This window comes from Typha angustifolia, chromosome 15 (assembly GCF_048772165.1).
Source record: "Typha angustifolia cultivar Huaian chromosome 15, ASM4877216v1, whole genome shotgun sequence".
In the NCBI taxonomy this organism is placed as follows: domain Eukaryota; kingdom Viridiplantae; phylum Streptophyta; class Magnoliopsida; order Poales; family Typhaceae; genus Typha; species Typha angustifolia.
Genome location: NC_133253.1, coordinates 4780119 through 4797625, shown reverse-complemented (window position 1 = coordinate 4797625; position 17507 = coordinate 4780119). Strand labels below are relative to the sequence as shown.

Here is a 17507-nt window from a genome sequence, read left to right as displayed (position 1 = left end):
AACTGTCAAAAGGATGAAGAGAATTGCTTCTGCATGAATTTTCTTTTATACCTGAGTGACGTCTGTAACACAATAGAAGTCAAGGCTTCCTATTGGCTATTGCTTATTCTAAATAGTGGTCGTAGTATGCGCCGACAGGCGAAGGGCCAGCTAGTTTGAATTTCAATTTGTCCTGTTCTCATTCCCGGCACTCGAAATTTTCCTACTTATTACGTGTGGAAAGTCAAAAAGTCTTCGGTCGGCCAGTTACATACGTTGATCCAGATGAATTGAATACATTTTATGTTTACCTTCTTCAAAACGACACAACAGATTCAATCGTCATTCTCAATCATCTTCCGAACATCATCAACGATCAGCCATGCTTTATGTCCACCGATAACTTCAGCTTGCCTTCTAGAGTCATACCATAACTGTCACAAGCATCCTGTTTGTCAGTGAAGATGCATGTAGGTATACAATTTACAAAATTCTACATTACCTGAACTGTCGGCATCCTCTGCTCAAATTCCATGTTACATGCACATAGAAAATACAAAAGTAAGCCTCAGGACATGCGCAATAGTACACATGTTTGCTTTAGCACATCACAAATGGAAAGCAAGTGACAATAATGAAATAGCCCATATCAAGACATCAAGTTCCAGAAGAGCAGACATAACAGGCATGCTATTGGCCAATGGCATAGTGATCAGATGGTTTAAGGGATTCATATTGTATGAGTGTTCCCGAATTTAAATCCCAACATGATCGGTTTAACTAAAATACCATTAAATTCTCTTCTTCTTTTTTATTTATAAAAAAAAGGCATCCTATTGAATTTAACTGGACAATAGTAAGTACTAATAAGGTTGGGGATATTAATCCCAACCTGAGAAGGCAAATAAAATAGAAAATTGAGTATATATATTGCCCTTTGGATCCAAAAGGGCAAAATTAATAAAGGAGAGTAACACAGTATATAGTACAGTTGTGGAAACATGGATACTAAATAGCATATAGACCCATTTTCATCCTGTTCTGCTTCAAAATATTACTGAGAATTACTCTACCACCACTCCTCTACATGTTAGTGTGAAGTCTCCTCGAAGTGTAAGCTGCAGGGTGACCAATTATAACCAGAAGAGCTGTCACAGGCTAGAGGAACAAGTTACAATCTTGGAAGAGAACATGAAAACTAGCTTTCTTCAGATTTAATTGTCGATAGCACACTCCGTGCCGCAAGCAGCAGAGGGAGAGGTGGTGAATACTGTGGAGGTAGAGATGAGAAAGAGGAGGAAGTCCTCCACGGCAGCAGGAAGGGGCCAGGTCGAAAAGAAGAAGAAATAAACATAAAATAAGTACTGCACTATGAGTTCTAGTTAAAAATGCCTATATAGAAAACAGACTTCTACATCTACATTTGATGGCTCAATATAGATGATCAGAATCATCTAGATTAGGATGTCTAAACAGTCAGAATCGCACTAAAACTTCCACAATAAATGCACTTAAAAGAATCAGCATTAATGTCTCTTTACTTTCAAAGATAGAAATGGGCAAGAGGGTGTGTTTAAGATTGGACTTACAGTGATTCCAGCACGACTTACAAGCCGTTGGGAAACTGTGTTCACATCAACACAGTAGAATCTTAATCTGCAACACATTATAGTGTTAGAACATTAGAACTATCTAATGAAGCACTATTCAAGAAAAAACATCAACAACGAAAATAACTATAATCATAGGTGCCATAAAGTTTATAGCAATGATATGACGAGGTCAATCTGGAAGGAAACCATTTCCCTACCTTGGATAATAATCTGCTGCCAACTTTTCCAATTTGGGTTTCAAATATATGCATTTTCTGCACCAGTGTGCCATCCTACATTCCAAGAAAAAAAATAGATATATCATTTGCTGAATTAAATAACATCCTTATGAACACTCTTCCATAGGCTATCTCAAGGTAGGTCCAAACAAGGTATAATTTGCTGGAAAAACAAGGTATTGAGAGATAAAACACATGCAAGAATATAGTACTACATCAGTAGATAGAAGGCAAAAATGAGTAATTAGCTTTCCTATTGATAGGTTCTAGAAGCATCTGGCTTTCATGATTTTAAGTTTTTGACAAATTAGCCAACCTTCTATAAAAGAAAATGAGAGAAGATCACCAAACACAAAATACTGAAGGTGAAGTGTCATCACCATACATCATACAGGCCTCGTAGGAGAGGTTGTGAAGCCAATTTACAATTCAATCATGTGCAGGTCATAGATGTCGTGAAAAATATAAGCAGTTCTTGAAAGTGAGCAAACACAAATTAGATCCATTAATCAAACCCCTCTAAAATTATCTAGAAGATAGAGCTCTGAGGTTGTATATTGAGGCTTTATATTACTATACATGTACATATGAAGCCAGCCTAGTGTCTATTCTATGTTCTACCACTGTAGTAATGTCTTTTTTTTGCAAATAACTAGAAAAGCAGAAAAGGGGGTCAAAGCAACACTGATGCATGCCAAATAGGTAATACGCCGTAGGAACATGTATATCCCAGCTCATAACCATATATCTGGTGATGCCAACCTTCAAAAGCTCTTTCTTTTGCTGATGCATGATATTCACATAATGTCCCCATTTGGGGCATGACGCTAGTGTGGTGTTACAAATCCTTAGTGTTATAGGAGATTTGTTGAGCTTTCCAGCCTGAAACACAAAGTCCTCTTACCACTTAATCTCTCAATGCGTACTGCTAACTGACGCAGAGACTTGATATCTAGGTTGATCGACATACCTCTAATGCTTAATCTCAATTCCTCAATTTCATTTGATTCAAATATCTTATTAGTTATTTATTCCACTTTTTTAGTGATTCGATTCATGCCGATCAGGCTTAAAAATTAGGTCTGACACAACTAAAACTACTCCTAGAGAGGGATCTAATTTTTGGTCGGCAAAGTTAAACTACTCAACTAAAATGGCAATACTAGAAAAGTTGAGCAAGTGCATATCACATCAGGAGTAAACAAGAGTAACATCAAATCAAGCATAAACACAGAAGGAGTTGCCCTAAATCGAACCAGAGCACGATGACGGATTCCTCGAGCTGCTGTGCCTCGGCAATGATCCGATCAAACTGCTCCTCGCTTGCGATCGGAATGAGCTCGATCGAAGTCGGCGCATCGTCATCGAACTCGGCTCGATTCTCCGGCCGCGGCGCCTCCTCCACGCCGCTGCATGCCGCCGTCGCTGCGACAATCGCCTTCGAGAGCCTTCCAGAAGTAGAGACGGAAGCCAAGCAAGAGGAGGAGGGATTCTTGGAATCGAAGCGAGAAAGGCGAAGAGATCTCGAGGAGAGTGGTGGGAGACGAAAGCGAGAAGGGGAGGTGAGAATAGCGTCGTACATCGCGAAGGGCTTACTTCCTTTCGTCTATCCCTACCACCGTTACTAATCGTACCGAGGAAGTAGGTGAATACGTGGCACCGCCACTTTCGCGTTTGGCTATGCTTTCTTTACAATGTCGCCCCTGAAAAAAACAAATTTATATCAGCCCATATAAACTATATATATTAACCGAAATGCCCTCCATTTACAAGAGAAACATTCGATCTATTTAATTTCAGAACAATAATAATGGATCGAAATACCCTTCTCTCACCGTTCTTTCCCTTCGTTTTCCTTCTCTCCCTCCACTCTGTCTTATTTCCCTTCCTTCTCTCCTTTCACAACCCTCCTGATGTTTACCTTTCCTTTTTGTTGAACTGCTATCATTTCTTCTCGTAACACTTCAAACTGGAGTTGTAATTTCCAGTTTGAGGCTTTGAGTTGTATATGGCCCTCCACCTTTGTCATCCATTTTCGTAAAGATCTTGTGAACAAAAAAGTATCACTAGTTCTTATCGGGATGTTGGGACTTGTCTCTCAACTTAGGCTTCAGGGGGATTTCATCTTGTTGCACAAGAATTGGTTAATACCATCGAATTGAACAAACAAGGAGAGCAGATGCCAACAGAGACATAATTTTAAAATAGATGAATTTCTCTCTCAGAAGAAATAAAGCATCAGAAATATCCTAAGGTAACATTTTAGAACCTGTCTAGATTTTATGGAGTATAGTAATGCATCAGGCAAAGCTATCTATGATGAAAGTGATACCACAACCACGTTTTTGCCACCACTTACGGGCAAAACACGAATAGAAACCTAGTTTTTCTTCTTTTTTTTCGGATAAATCGTTAGAGTTTAACTGTATAAGTCATCATCATCTGCAGCAGCTCCAGATGTAGCAAATGGATCAGCTCCAGTAGTCGCTGCACCTGTCTCGGGCCGCTCTGAGAATCGGAATTCACTACCAAACCCCCTCGACTGCTGCAAAGTCTGTGCAAATGCCTGATATTTGCGGATGTCAGCATCACTGACACTCCTCCTAGCAAACTTCATTGATTCTTCAAAATGACCAGCTTTGATCTCTGCAACTTCATCAGCAACATCTTCCTCCATGGCTTCTGGGTTCTCGCTCCTCTTCCTCTCCCTTTCTATATCCTGTAGCATAAAATATGACACCAAATAAGTTTTCCTCGAGAGAAATGTATTCAACAATACATCATACACCAACTTGTAAGCAGTAAATCTCATGCAGATTTCATTCACGACGTCCATAAATTATGACAAAAGCATGCAACAGCCTTCTAATGAAGAAAAGGGGAACATGATTGCGATTGAGTGAAATGCGTGAACTTGTAAATAAGCGAGTGGCAATTGGGATCCAACCAATAGAAAATTTAAGGAATGAAGCTTGATTCATAATTCAGAGATAACGAATCAAGAAAAAAAATACTCCTCTAAAATTCTAGTATTCTTCTACAGAATAGACTGTGACTAGTGGAAAATGACTTCCACGCATATCTCATGCCTGAGGTTCACGTATTCTAAGGAAAAGCTTGCAAGAGTGTGGTAATTGGAAGTCTGGAACAGGATTAGGAATGGAGAATCAACAGGGCAAGATCAGAGTGAGACATGGATTAAAAACAGTTGCAGGATAAAAGGCAACATCAACAAACTACTGGAGTGAAGCTGTAAGTCAGAAAGCCCAGAATGAAATTGAATGCAATGACCTTGAGGTGTCAGAACACTAGCCAACTGACAAAAAAAAATTATATCGAGATTAAGATGTAATAGACCTCTCTAAGCATATTGAAGTGACTCCAGTAAAAGCCCAGGGTCAAACTTACCTTCTCAATATTTTCTCTGATAGCATACTTGCAAGCACGTTGACAAATTTCAGTAATATCTGCACCACTAAAGCCTTGAGTGTACTTGGCAAGAACTTTCAGATCAACATCTTTTGCAACAGGGGACTTCCTTAGGCAAGCTTTGAATATCTGGTGACGAGAACCCTCATCCGGCAAAGGAATATAAATTAGCTGGTCAAGACGGCCAGGCCTAAGAAGTGCTGGATCAATAATATCAGGCCTATTAGTAGCTCCAATAATGAAAACAGTCTTCTTAGCTGACATGCCATCCATCTCCGTCAGAAGTTGATTGAGAACCCTATCAGCAGCACCTCCTGCGTCTCCAACACTGCTGCCTCTCTACAACATCGAGTACATAATTACAACAAGAAGAGAACAAAATGTTAAAGGCTAATAGCACCACTTTGTCTGTGTATCTTGCTTGTATATAAAAATTAAACCAAACCTGAGTTGCTATGGAATCAAGTTCATCAAAGAAGAGGACGCATGGTGCAGATTGGCGAGCCTTGTCAAATATTTCACGAACATTAGCCTCGCTCTCACCAAACCACATTGTGAGCAGTTCAGGACCCTTCACACTGATAAAGTTTGCTTGACATTCATTTGCAATTGCCTTGGCCAACAAAGTTTTTCCACAACCAGGTGGGCCATAAAACAGAACTCCTTTAGAAGGTGACATGCCAAATTTTTCGAACTTCTCAGGATGCTCAACTGGATATTGGACAGTCTATGAAAAAAAGATCACATACAGATACAGTTAACAATTGCACCACCAAAAGTCAGGAAAACAAATGCCAACAAATGATGTACCTCTTGCAGTTCCCGCTTAACATTGTCAAGACCACCAATATCATCCCAACTTACATTAGGCACTTCAACAACCTGCACAATGAAGGCAATAATTTTAGTCAGATTATAATCAAGTCAAGAGAAATAAATACTAAAGCAGAAGCAGGGAAAGATAAAACTTTTAACTTACAGTTTCACGAAGTGCAGAGGGGTTGCTGGTTCCAAGAGCTGTCTTGAAATGTTCATTGGTAACTGCCATTGAATTCAGAATCTCGGCATCAATAGATTCATCTTCCAAGTCAATTATGTCCATTTTCTCTCTTATGCACTGAAGAGCAGCTTCAGTGCATAGTGCAGCCAAATCAGCACCAACATAGCCATGGGTGTCCTTAGCAATTCTTTCCAAATCAACCTGTATAGACAAAATAGTGTTAGACACCGTGTGATAGTACAAACAGAACATAAAATATTCTAAAAAATAACAAGGGTTCTTTTTAAATTTTTACATCCTCAGCTAGCTTCATGTTCTTTGTATGAATGCGGAGAACTTCCAGACGTCCAACTTCATCTGGCACCCCAATATCAATTTCCCTATCAAACCTCCCAAACCTTCTAAGAGCAGGGTCAATACTGTTGGGGCGATTTGTAGCTCCAATGACAATTACATGTGCTCGAGATTTGAGGCCATCCATCAGAGTCAGGAGCTGAGAAACAATTCGCCTCTCAACCTCCCCATTTGTTTTCTCTCTCTTTGGAGCAATGGAGTCGATCTCATCAATAAAAATGATTGATGGTGCATTCTTTTCTGCTTCTTCAAAAGCTTTCCTAAGATTGCTTTCACTTTCTCCAGCTAACTTTGACATAATTTCCGGACCATTTATGCAGAAGAAGAATGCACCTGTCTCGTTGGCTACTGCTCTAGCAATAAGCGTCTTACCAGAACCAGGAGGACCGTATAGTAGAATCCCCTTTGGTGGTTTTACACCAATTGATTTGAAAAGTTGAGGGTGCCGAAGTGGTAGTTCAACTAACTCTCGTATTTGTGCCATTTGCTTGCGCACACCACCAACATCATCATAGCCTACTTCATCGAGTCTATCTTCATCTTCTCTTTTCACAGGCTCACCCTCACAAAAGATTTCCGTGTCAGGAGCCACAACACAGTATTCCGCTGGATCTGTCTCTATAACTTTGAATTCGACACTACGCATGCCACCTCTTACAAGGAAAAGATCACCTTTCCTTACAGGACGATATGCCTCCAGGAAATAAGCTATAAATCATATAAAAGCAGAAGTAATGGTCAGCAGAGGATTTTAATGTTAATAGTATGAATAATGACAACTGTTGATGTCTAATAAAACCATACCAGAGTAACTTTCTACATTACAATCTGAGATAGTACAATGCCACGAATAAAAGTTCAAAGGACAAATATCCACACAATCTAGATAATTATAATTTTTGGAGTTGCTGAACTTTCCATTCTTTAATAGAAGAAAAGAAAAGGAAAACATAGAGGCGGATCAACTTCATTTAAAAATCTCTTTTAAGTTTCCTCCATGTCCAATGCAAGAATTTCACAGAATAAATATGATGGACAATATTACAATAATTTTATTCTACAGAATCAATCCAATAAGCTGTCACCTTTTCTCATCATTTTCTTGTACCTTTTCTTTTGGTGCTAAGCAAGTGGGTAAAAATCATTCATTTGCCTACCCAATAAAAAAAAAAAAGCAAAATCCTCCAAAATGTATTGCAAATTGAAGGCATTGCATTTCCTAGATTTTGTTGTCAAACAGTACTTGAACAACTTATTCTTCTGCAGTGACCATCATAAAAGTTAGAAGAAAAAACAATGAGAATAAATAAATGTTACATTTGTCTATAATGAAGAGTGACTAACAATGATATATACACATCGTTACAGATCAAGCATTCAGTCCAAGTACTTGAAAAGTAAAAAAGATAAAAAACCAGCTTCATAAGTGTTTTCCACTATCAAGTATCTTGTCACTATTGAGAAGTATCTTGGCACTCTTAAATCAAAGAACACTAAGGTCGAGCACTAAACAGGGATGAATCATGAATGTTCCCCCAGTTCATAAGTGTTTTCCACTATCAAGTATTTATCTGTCAAGTCCTTGCAAATTGCATCTACACTGAAATGCCTATTTAGTATTTACTACTTCGTAGTGAGCAAAGAATTCTACCTCTCAGGGCTACAAGTCTCTCCTCCTTTCTCACAATATTTACTTGTTTATTTTCAAGAAAAAAATGCAAACCTCAAAATAATATGCCTATGCATATACCAAATTTGAGCTCACTTCTGCAGAATCTATCATCAGAATATATATATATATATATATATATATATATATATATATATATCTTTGTTTGATGATCAATCAATGCAACACAGAAACAGAAAAGCACACTCACCATAATCAGTTGATCACGAAAAGGCAGAGCAAGCCTTGATGTTCTTAAAATTGCCCATCAGGTATTGCTAAGTATCATGACTAACCTATGAAGCCAACATATAAAAGATAGAACTTCAGAAGTTGACAAGTTTTTCTCTTACTTTAAACCTCCCTGATCACTATTGCCATGTAAAGCCCCAATTTCGTTTAGACAGCCACGCTCACAAACAGACAGAAATGACACTCATGAAAAGGTGATATGCTACTTTCACTAACAATAAGGTCTCATCAACTGGAAGTAAATGCAATGATTCCACCAGAAAAACAATAATAATCATCAAAACCAAGGTATTCATTACTTGGAAATGAACAAATAAGAAAATGGTATAAACTGTGTGCAGATGCATCTTCCACCTTAGTGTAGATTTTATAAGTCATGGATATATAGAGTGCATGGTTAATCAGCAGGAAATCTAAAAACGAGAATAAAATAAACCAAAATATCAGCATGAAAAAGAAATCCGTCTAGGATCTGTAAAGCATGGAGGACAAAACTTACGCTTCAAGTATGCATCAAACAAGTTCCCTGTGACGCCTTCAATGGTATCATCGATAGGCAATATATGCACACGCTTTCCATACTTAACATCTTGGCACTGATGGACAGAGACCACATCACCAAGCCTCACCCTAAGATTTGACCTGACAACTTTATTCATTCGTATTTTGGGCTCCTCACATGTGTCATCAGCAAGCGCAATGCAGATCGTATCTTTCCGTTTCTTGCCCTAAATTTGCCATGAGTTAAAAAGAAAGCTTAGAACTCATCAATAAATTATAACATCTTCCTATTTATCAAATGTTCAAATAATATTTTTGAAATAAATTTAAGTGAAGGCAACTCAACAAATTCTTGTGCTCGGACTAGATAGCTAAAGCCATTCTACTATAGCTTAAGCTTGAGATCTAAAGTACATAATAATTGTCAAGTCTCATGATAAAGGAACCATATATGATGATAATACCTAATAAGATCCATAGATTCATCTAAAGGGATCAACTACGATAAGCTTCCATATGAAGTCCGCGTAGTCAACACTATATGATATGATCCAAGCTATCTATAACTCCATTAAAAATTAAAATCCAATACCTTAACCAAACCTTAACAACATATCACATCAGAAACCAGGAACAGTCAGCTTACCTTAATCAGGATCGTATCACCACGAAAAAGCTGCAGCTTTTCCATAGTCTCCGGGTGCAGAGCCACCACAGAATTATCATCGTTTGTGGCCTCATCAACAACCAACCGATTCGGTGCCTTCTTCTTCTCCAAGATCGCCGTGCTAAAATCCCTCTTTGTGCCCTTGCTGCAAAGATTTTGCCCCCCAAAATCGAATCAAGGAGATCACATTTAGAACCCTAATTCCAAATCCATTTCAAAAATCTGGGGCAGATCGGGGAACTTACGGATCGGAAGAGGAGGGAGCGTCGCTTTGGTTCGCCATCAGATCACAAGAGTAATGAATCGAAGAATAATAGAAGGGCAAGGCAGAGATCCAGGGATAGGGAAGATACTTATGCCAGTATTGCTTCGCATTACTTTCCAAGTTAGGTCGGAGAGTTTATCGAGAGGGGATCGTCTGCAAACATGACGCAGGAATTTGATGCAGTCGGTTAGTTGGCAGCTACCGTCTAACTGGTTGGCCAATTATAAGTTTTTGCTTTAATTATTCAAAGCTAGATATGTACTACAAAAAATAACCCTTCCTAAATATAAAGACACTTGGGCATCACTAAACTTTAACCAATATATTAAACCGTCTTACTCTAAGCTTCAAGTCGTGTACGTCACACCACCGAGCCATTAAATAAGCGAAGCCATTAAGCAAAACTATCAAATAATTTTTAATATAATAATTATTTAAAGTTTAGAGTTAATCTGAAGACCTCCTTATAGATGGTTCAATAAAGACCTAAAGAGTGAAATAGTTTGGGTGATTTGCATCGAAAACAAGAGAGAGATGGGAAATACTTTAATACCCCTCTAAATTTTATAATTCAAATTTAACGATTATAATAGTCAATTTTTATACTCCATTCTTTCTTTTAAGATCTCTCTTTTAGGCATCATTATGATATATATATATTTAGACTTTCGAGATATCATTTAATGCTAGACAATTTAAATTTAGTTATTTATCTTTATCTAAGATAAACTTTAATTTAAATTTAATTCTTTATCTCTATATATTATTAAATTTTAGTATAAATTAATTTCAAACTAACGACAGACATATATAAATAATTAGAGAGATATAATTTTATTTAACCTTACAGCAAGTTAATTATAAAAAATATCCATTACACTAAGTTAATATATATATATATATATATATATATTACTTGATATATTATTAGGATAATATAATTATCAAAAAAATAATGTGCAAGATAATATATTTTAAAAACAAATAATTATCTAGTGAATTAATAATACTTTTAATTTTTTTATATTTATATTATATAATTAAGGATCTTAACTATTAGATCTTTATCAAATCGATTGAAAAGCGCTTAGGCATATTTACATATAAGGTGTGTAAAAAGAGCTCTACTTCCGTACTTGTATTTTTCTAAGTTTTGCACTAATTTATAGTTATTAAATACTTATATCTTTACAAATTTTATTTTTAGTCTAGTTAGTTTTAATATGTACTGGTTAGTGTAGGTTATAATTAATATAAATAATTTATATATTTAACTCTATTAGTTAGTAATTGTCCACCCATAAATTATTATAATAACATTATTCCAACCAAAGTGTGACGTTCATTGTTCAACAGTCTAGCCTGGCCATTTTAATAATGTCTCAAGTACATCAATGAGGTGTACTACTGCATATGGGTATGGGCTTATATTGTTTAATTGACCAAAAATAAAACTTCCCAGTGTTAATATTTTTCTAAGATTTTCTACTATTCTTACTTTTTTATATTTAGTGTGTAAAAAATTTAACAAAGATTTTTATTTATATTTTTTAAATTGTGTTATTTAAGCTTGCTTTCAATAATGATTAATTAGGTTTATCTAATATAATCCCTTTTTAAAAGAGCATATTAATTTGGTGGCTATTATTTTTTAGTGAAAATTTTAAATAAACTCTATATTTTCACTATTTTTTAATTAATACTTATCTTTGATAATTTTATAATCTAAAACCTATATTATTATTATTATTTTTCTATAATTTCTATATAACATTTCGAGTTAACCTCCAAAGTGAAGGGTATAAACAAATGAATATTTTGTTAAAATATATAGAGGAATTTCCAAAATACTTAGATTATCTTTTAATTTCATTCAAGGGCTAATACAAAAAAGAAGAAGAAGTATATATATTATAAGGATGTAGTATTTAGAATTACAAAATTGACCAAGACTAGAGCGTGCGATTAGCAGCAGTCCGTGAATTTAGATACATACATGGTGGAAAATGTCAACGTGTGAGATTTTTACGATTAATTTTATATATTAAATGAAAAAAAAAACCAAATATAATAAAACTGTAATAAACCCGTGCATAATTTTTTGTAATCCTCGTGCTTATTATAATTCGTTACGTGCGAGGGTTGAAGCTTGGTGGTTTAGGATATTGTTTTTGATAAATAAAACTACTTAGTTAGGATTTATAAATTAATCATAATCATAAATATTTAACCACATAAATATATTTATTCTGATTTTAATTGTATATATGAAGTATAATTTGAGTTTTATTACCGTGAAGACTAGTTCTAGTTGCAAAGGAAAAATACTACCGAACAACGACTGACCCCATTTCTCATTCGTTTACTTTTCTCCGTCGTCGGCGAGAGGTTTTCTTCAATTCCTCTCTCTTTCTCTCTCTCTTTCTCTGCTCCTTCGATCTCATTTTCTAATTCCACAACGAAATCGATCTCCGCGGTCTAATCCATCCCCTCTCACCGATCAACGTGATGAGTACGACGGCGGACGAGGACGAACCGGTGACGTCCGCCACCGCCGCCACAGCAGCCGCGGTGGATGCGGTGGCGCGGATGGTGGGGGAGATCTCTGGGCTGCCGGAGAGCCGCGGCCCTCTGCGGAGGCTTTGCGGCGACCTGGCGCGGCGGGTGAAGCTACTCGCGCCGCTCTTCGACGAGCTCAGGGACGGCGGTGCCGCCTCGCTCGGCGAGCGCGAAACCCTAGCCATGGAGGCGCTACGTGAAGCTTTGGTCTCGGCCAAGGAGCTCCTCCGCTCGATCCACGATGGTAGTAAGCTATATCAGGTGTGGAATTATTCCCTTCGATGAGAAATTTTGTTCATTTCCTCGCTCCCTCGTGATCGTAGCGAGCTCGAGTTCGGATGCAATCTACAATAGGTTTATTTACTGTGCTGGAAATTGAATTTATAATGGAAATTTGTTTCAAAATGGTATTTTGTTTTGGATGGAGAATAGCGAAGGATTCGCGAAAGACAATTACTTCTGAATTGATTGTGATTTGATTTACTGAAGACAATTCGATTATGGAGTTGTGTGTATCGGTCTATAGATATCTTAGTCGGTCCTATGTGTCTCGATCTCTCGGTTAGCTTAACGGTGTGTCTGAAATTCTTTTCAGCACTCTCTTAGAATTTGGCGTGATTTGTCATCAGGCATTTTAAAGGAGTCGAACCCCCATAAAAGTTTCTCTAGAAACCATAGTTTTCTCCTATATATATATATATATACTCTACAGTAATTCGCATTATGCATGAGGCTTCTAAAATCTTGTAGGAATGTGATCTTGCCATAACAGTACTATCAAGCTGGGATTTTTAGTTAACATGCTGATAAGCCAAACTTTCTATCATTACAAATTGATTTATTTTAGTCTGTCCTAAGCTAACATTTCTTCATGATATGGCATGACTAAGTGAAACCTAGAATAAGCATTTATCAGCTAGTCAACCATTATAGGTCGTTAGTTGCTTATCTAATGAAACCTCTGTTCTTTCCTCATAGTGGGCTAATTTATGATTGCAGAAGATGACTTTTTGCAGTTCAAAGCAGACTATTAGAATGATTTTGAAAAATAGGAGTCTTAATATCCTTAGTTGTATATCTGACCGTATGTTCTTGGTAAAGTTCAGTTAGATAGCCATGAGTTATTCTAGTATGAGCAGGGGCCTTTTAGATGTGTCTAGACAATGAAGATGCTGAACCTATATCCTATTACATGTTACATATTGCTACATTATTTTGCTTCCTTTTTCTATAAAAAAACCTAAATATTCTGTTGCAGGCACTACGTGGAGAAGATTTTGCTGAGAAATTTTTAGAGGTAAATGAACAAATTGAGAAGGCATTGAATGATTTGTCGTATGAGAACTTTGATATTCCTGAAGAAGTTCTAGAGCAGGTACGTCAAGAAAATTTTCAGATTTAGAATTTTTGGCCACCATGCTAGAAGCAAATAATTATGTTCAAGAGTTCGTAACTAATTGTATATGTGTCGATCTGAGCTGATCATATGCGATTGCCTTGGTATTATACAAAGTTTTCCTTTGTTTTTAATTCCACTGTTTGACAAGCTTGATTTTGCCATGCAGTATCATATTATAATCCACATTTATGATGCTCTGTTTTTTCTTTTCCCTATTAAGGTAGACTTGTTGAACGAAGAAGCACCTTAATTATGCATGAGTGAGGAATTTAAATGTAAAATAGTTGGCCTGCAAGAAAAGAAATATTTATCTATAATTTGTTTTCTAAAGTGTATATTTTGGAACAAGATATTGAGACCTTAAAATTCTTTTAAAACACACATGGCTCCTTTTCATTTTATATGAATGTGGATCTTGGATACCAAGATGATAAATAACTGGCCTTTATCCTGGCTTGAAATAAAATCAGAATCCTTGTACCATTTATTATTGTAATACTTATAGTCATCCTGCCAAAATCAGGCATCTTTCTTCAAAATCTTCGAAGATCAGTAGTGCACAGTTGTGTGGTCCTGGATTCAGCCCTTCAAAGAAAATGCTATTGTTGGGGATTTCACTGCTCGAATTTAATATGCAAAAGAAACATCCTCATTGGTTTCCTTTTTCTTTAACAATGTGATTCATTAAACAGTTTGACTGTTCTTCAATCCTCTTCACTTGTTGTAGTTTTTGTAGAAAATACATGTTAAATTGGATGAGATGCAGCAAAACCCATCTCATTGGTGCCAAACAATTACTAGAGACATATCCTTTAAAAGGTTTTCGGAGCCTTTTCAGCTACAGCTTTATGAAATGGTTTTACTGGCACAGTAGATCAATTACCGTAACCGCAAGGAGCCTAGGGAAAATATACTCAGAAACACCTTGAAAATGCCATTCCATTTGTGGCTTGTCTTAAATAAAAGATTGGTGGGATTTGCTGTCCATTTTCTTGCCTTCTTGGTCAAAATTGGGATTCTTTAGTTTGCACAGGGGTAAGGGTTTTGGGGGCCTAGTGTTCCTTTTCTTGCCTTGTTGTGTAGAATGGGATCATCTAATTTGACTAGGAAAGGAGGCTAAGCTAAAGAATTAGTTTTTCAATTGCTTTTCATTGTTGTGGCCATTGAAACAGAAAGAAGATATAAAGTAATCTTAGAAAAATGTGCTTCCTTAACATGATATCAATCAGACAGTTTATTGTACCAGTCACAGTGATGTTAATATATGATAACTTAAGTGGCATCATTCTTTGCATAATTTAGGTATTGTGTATTCCCTCAGTTTGTAGAAATCCTACACCTATTCCTGGCTTGTGCGATAGTCACTTATTCCACTGCATAACTCGAATTGTTCATGTTATGCTTAATGCATTTTGAACTTTGATAAGATGACTGAGGGTGATTCTAATCTTTCAAAATTTTCCAGGTGGAACTTGTGCACGCCCAGTTTCGAAGAGCAAAATGGAAAATGGACTCACCTGATACAGTATTTCCCAAGGATTTGGATAGAATGCTGAGAGGAGAGCCATGTGACCCTGCAACCCTGAGAAGGATATCTGAGAAATTGCAACTAAGAAACATGAACGACATGACTAGAGAATCAGTGGCTCTGCATGAAATGGTAATTTCAAGTGATGGGGAGCCCGATGACTACCTGGAGAAAATGTCGTCCTTGCTGAAGAAGCTTAGAGACTGTGTTCTCAATGAAAATCCAATTACTGACACAACACAAAACAAAATAAGCTCGATAAAACATAGATCTCCCGTTATTCCAGATGATTTTCGGTGTCCCATATCTCTTGAGCTGATGAAAGACCCTGTCATTGTCTCTACTGGACAAGTAAGCTTTTCACAACCTTAACCACCTTATGGAACTCTATAATATGATAATGAGTATAAACTTTTTGCAGACATATGAGAGATCATGCATCCAGAAATGGCTTGATAGTGGGCACAAGACCTGTCCTAAAACACAACTGAACCTTTCTCATACTGCTCTGACACCAAATTTTGTCTTAAAGAGCCTAATAGCACAATGGTGTGAAGCTAATGGCATTGAACTGCCAAAGAATAAGGTAAGCCGAGACAAAAGATCAATGAAAAATTCTGACTGTGATCGTGCTGGTATCAACATGCTAATGTTAAAACTAAAAAGTGGAAACCAAGATGAGCAACGAGCATCTGCAGGAGAGCTCCGACTGCTTGCAAAACGAAATGCAAATAATAGAGTATGCATCGCTGAAGCAGGTGCTATTCCTTTGCTTGTGGATCTCCTGTCATCTGCAGATCCAAGAACTCAGGAGCATGCAGTCACAGCACTTCTAAATCTCTCAATTCATGAGAATAACAAGGCTAGCATCGTCGACACTAATGCAATACCAAAGATAGTAGAAGTGCTAAAAAGTGGGAGTATGGAAGCAAGAGAGAATGCTGCGGCTACCCTTTTCAGTTTGTCAGTTGTTGATGAAAATAAAGTGACTATAGGTGCTGCTGAGGCAATACCTCCACTTATTGATCTTTTATGTCAAGGCAGCCCAAGAGGTAAGAAAGATGCAGCAACAGCAATCTTTAACCTCTGCATATATCAGGGTAACAAGGTCAGAGCAGCAAAAGCAGGGATCGTGGTCCACTTGATGAAGCTTTTGGCAGATCCTAGTGGGGGAATGATAGATGAAGCGCTCGCCATTTTGGCAATCCTTGCAAGCAACCAGGAAGGTAAGGCTGCAATTGCTCAGTCAGAATCTATCCCACAGTTGGTGGAGGTGATGAGGACCGGGTCCCCGAGGAACAAAGAGAACGCAGCTGCAATTCTATGGTATCTGTGTACTGCTGATGAAAAGCAGCTGAAAGCAGCGAAGGATTCAGGGGCAGAGGAGGCACTGAAGGAACTAGCTGAAACAGGCACAGATCGTGCCAAGAGGAAGGCTAATAGCCTTCTAGAGTTCATGAACCAGATAGAAGTGGCCTGAGGGCATTATTTCACCATGTAAATGTCTGCTGCATTGATTCCTTACAGAACACGGTTACCTAATATATGTATGTTGTGCGCATTTGTGTAACACGGTAAATTGGTTCGTAAAACAATCATCCAATATCTCATTTTAATATGCTGGGTAGTGCTGTAATGGATAAGTTTGCAGAACGAATATGTAATCTTTCTGAATTAAGTTATTATACAAATTAACTGTGTCAATAGTGAATCTAACGGCTCTAGTCTTGCAGCTGACCCATAAATTTTTTTACAGTTTAGACCAACTGGTGTGTCTTAAAAGTTTTTAATCAAATGGGAAGTATTAATCGTGCAAATCGCCCATGTCTCTGATTACAGGTGAATTAGCTCGCAGCAAATTTAGGAAAAGTGATACTCCATCCTTACAACTCCCCAAGAATGAGTAGTCCAAATACGGCAATCTACAAACTGAATGATATGGCAACAAATCAACCCCGATTTTTCTCTTTCACCTTCAACTATCTCCATCAACATACATGGTGGTGCCACATAAACACTCTTTCTAAAATTTTAGTAGGTCTGGAGGGCTTTATTCCTCCAAGAATACTTCTAC

At 37.2% G+C, this 17507-nt stretch overlaps 3 protein-coding genes across 4 annotated transcripts; 1 reads left to right on the top strand and 2 right to left on the bottom strand.

The window, feature by feature from the left end:
• Nucleotides 1-27: 27 nt before the first annotated feature.
• On the bottom strand, nucleotides 28-3849 carry LOC140777704 (thioredoxin-like 3-2, chloroplastic). Of its 2 annotated transcripts, none has more exons than XM_073122002.1 (6): nucleotides 3646-3849; nucleotides 3067-3513; nucleotides 1790-1864; nucleotides 1569-1635; nucleotides 482-499; nucleotides 28-427 (listed from the first exon to the last, which is right to left on the bottom strand). In XM_073122002.1, exons 2-6 carry the CDS (start codon nucleotides 3390-3392, stop codon nucleotides 356-358), a joined length of 558 nt encoding a protein of 185 aa, XP_072978103.1. In that variant the 5' UTR covers nucleotides 3393-3513; nucleotides 3646-3849; the 3' UTR covers nucleotides 28-355. The 2 variants fall into 2 exon arrangements, with proteins under 2 accessions (XP_072978103.1, XP_072978102.1); XM_073122001.1 differs by having other exon boundaries at nucleotides 28-413.
• Nucleotides 3850-4004: 155 nt separating this feature from the next.
• On the bottom strand, nucleotides 4005-10086 carry LOC140777702 (cell division cycle protein 48 homolog). Its single transcript, XM_073121998.1, has 9 exons — nucleotides 9928-10086; nucleotides 9662-9827; nucleotides 9014-9242; nucleotides 6535-7301; nucleotides 6219-6440; nucleotides 6050-6121; nucleotides 5685-5966; nucleotides 5219-5578; nucleotides 4005-4529 (listed from the first exon to the last, which is right to left on the bottom strand). Exons 1-9 carry the CDS (start codon nucleotides 9963-9965, stop codon nucleotides 4230-4232), a joined length of 2436 nt encoding a protein of 811 aa, XP_072978099.1. The 5' UTR covers nucleotides 9966-10086; the 3' UTR covers nucleotides 4005-4229.
• A 2187-nt stretch (nucleotides 10087-12273) lies between these two features.
• LOC140778489 (U-box domain-containing protein 12) lies at nucleotides 12274-17149 on the top strand. Its single transcript, XM_073123230.1, has 4 exons — nucleotides 12274-12767; nucleotides 13765-13881; nucleotides 15371-15784; nucleotides 15855-17149. The coding sequence occupies exons 1-4, from the start codon at nucleotides 12456-12458 to the stop codon at nucleotides 16911-16913; spliced, it is 1902 nt and encodes a 633-aa protein (XP_072979331.1). The 5' UTR covers nucleotides 12274-12455; the 3' UTR covers nucleotides 16914-17149.
• The last annotated feature ends 358 nt before the right edge of the window (nucleotides 17150-17507 follow it).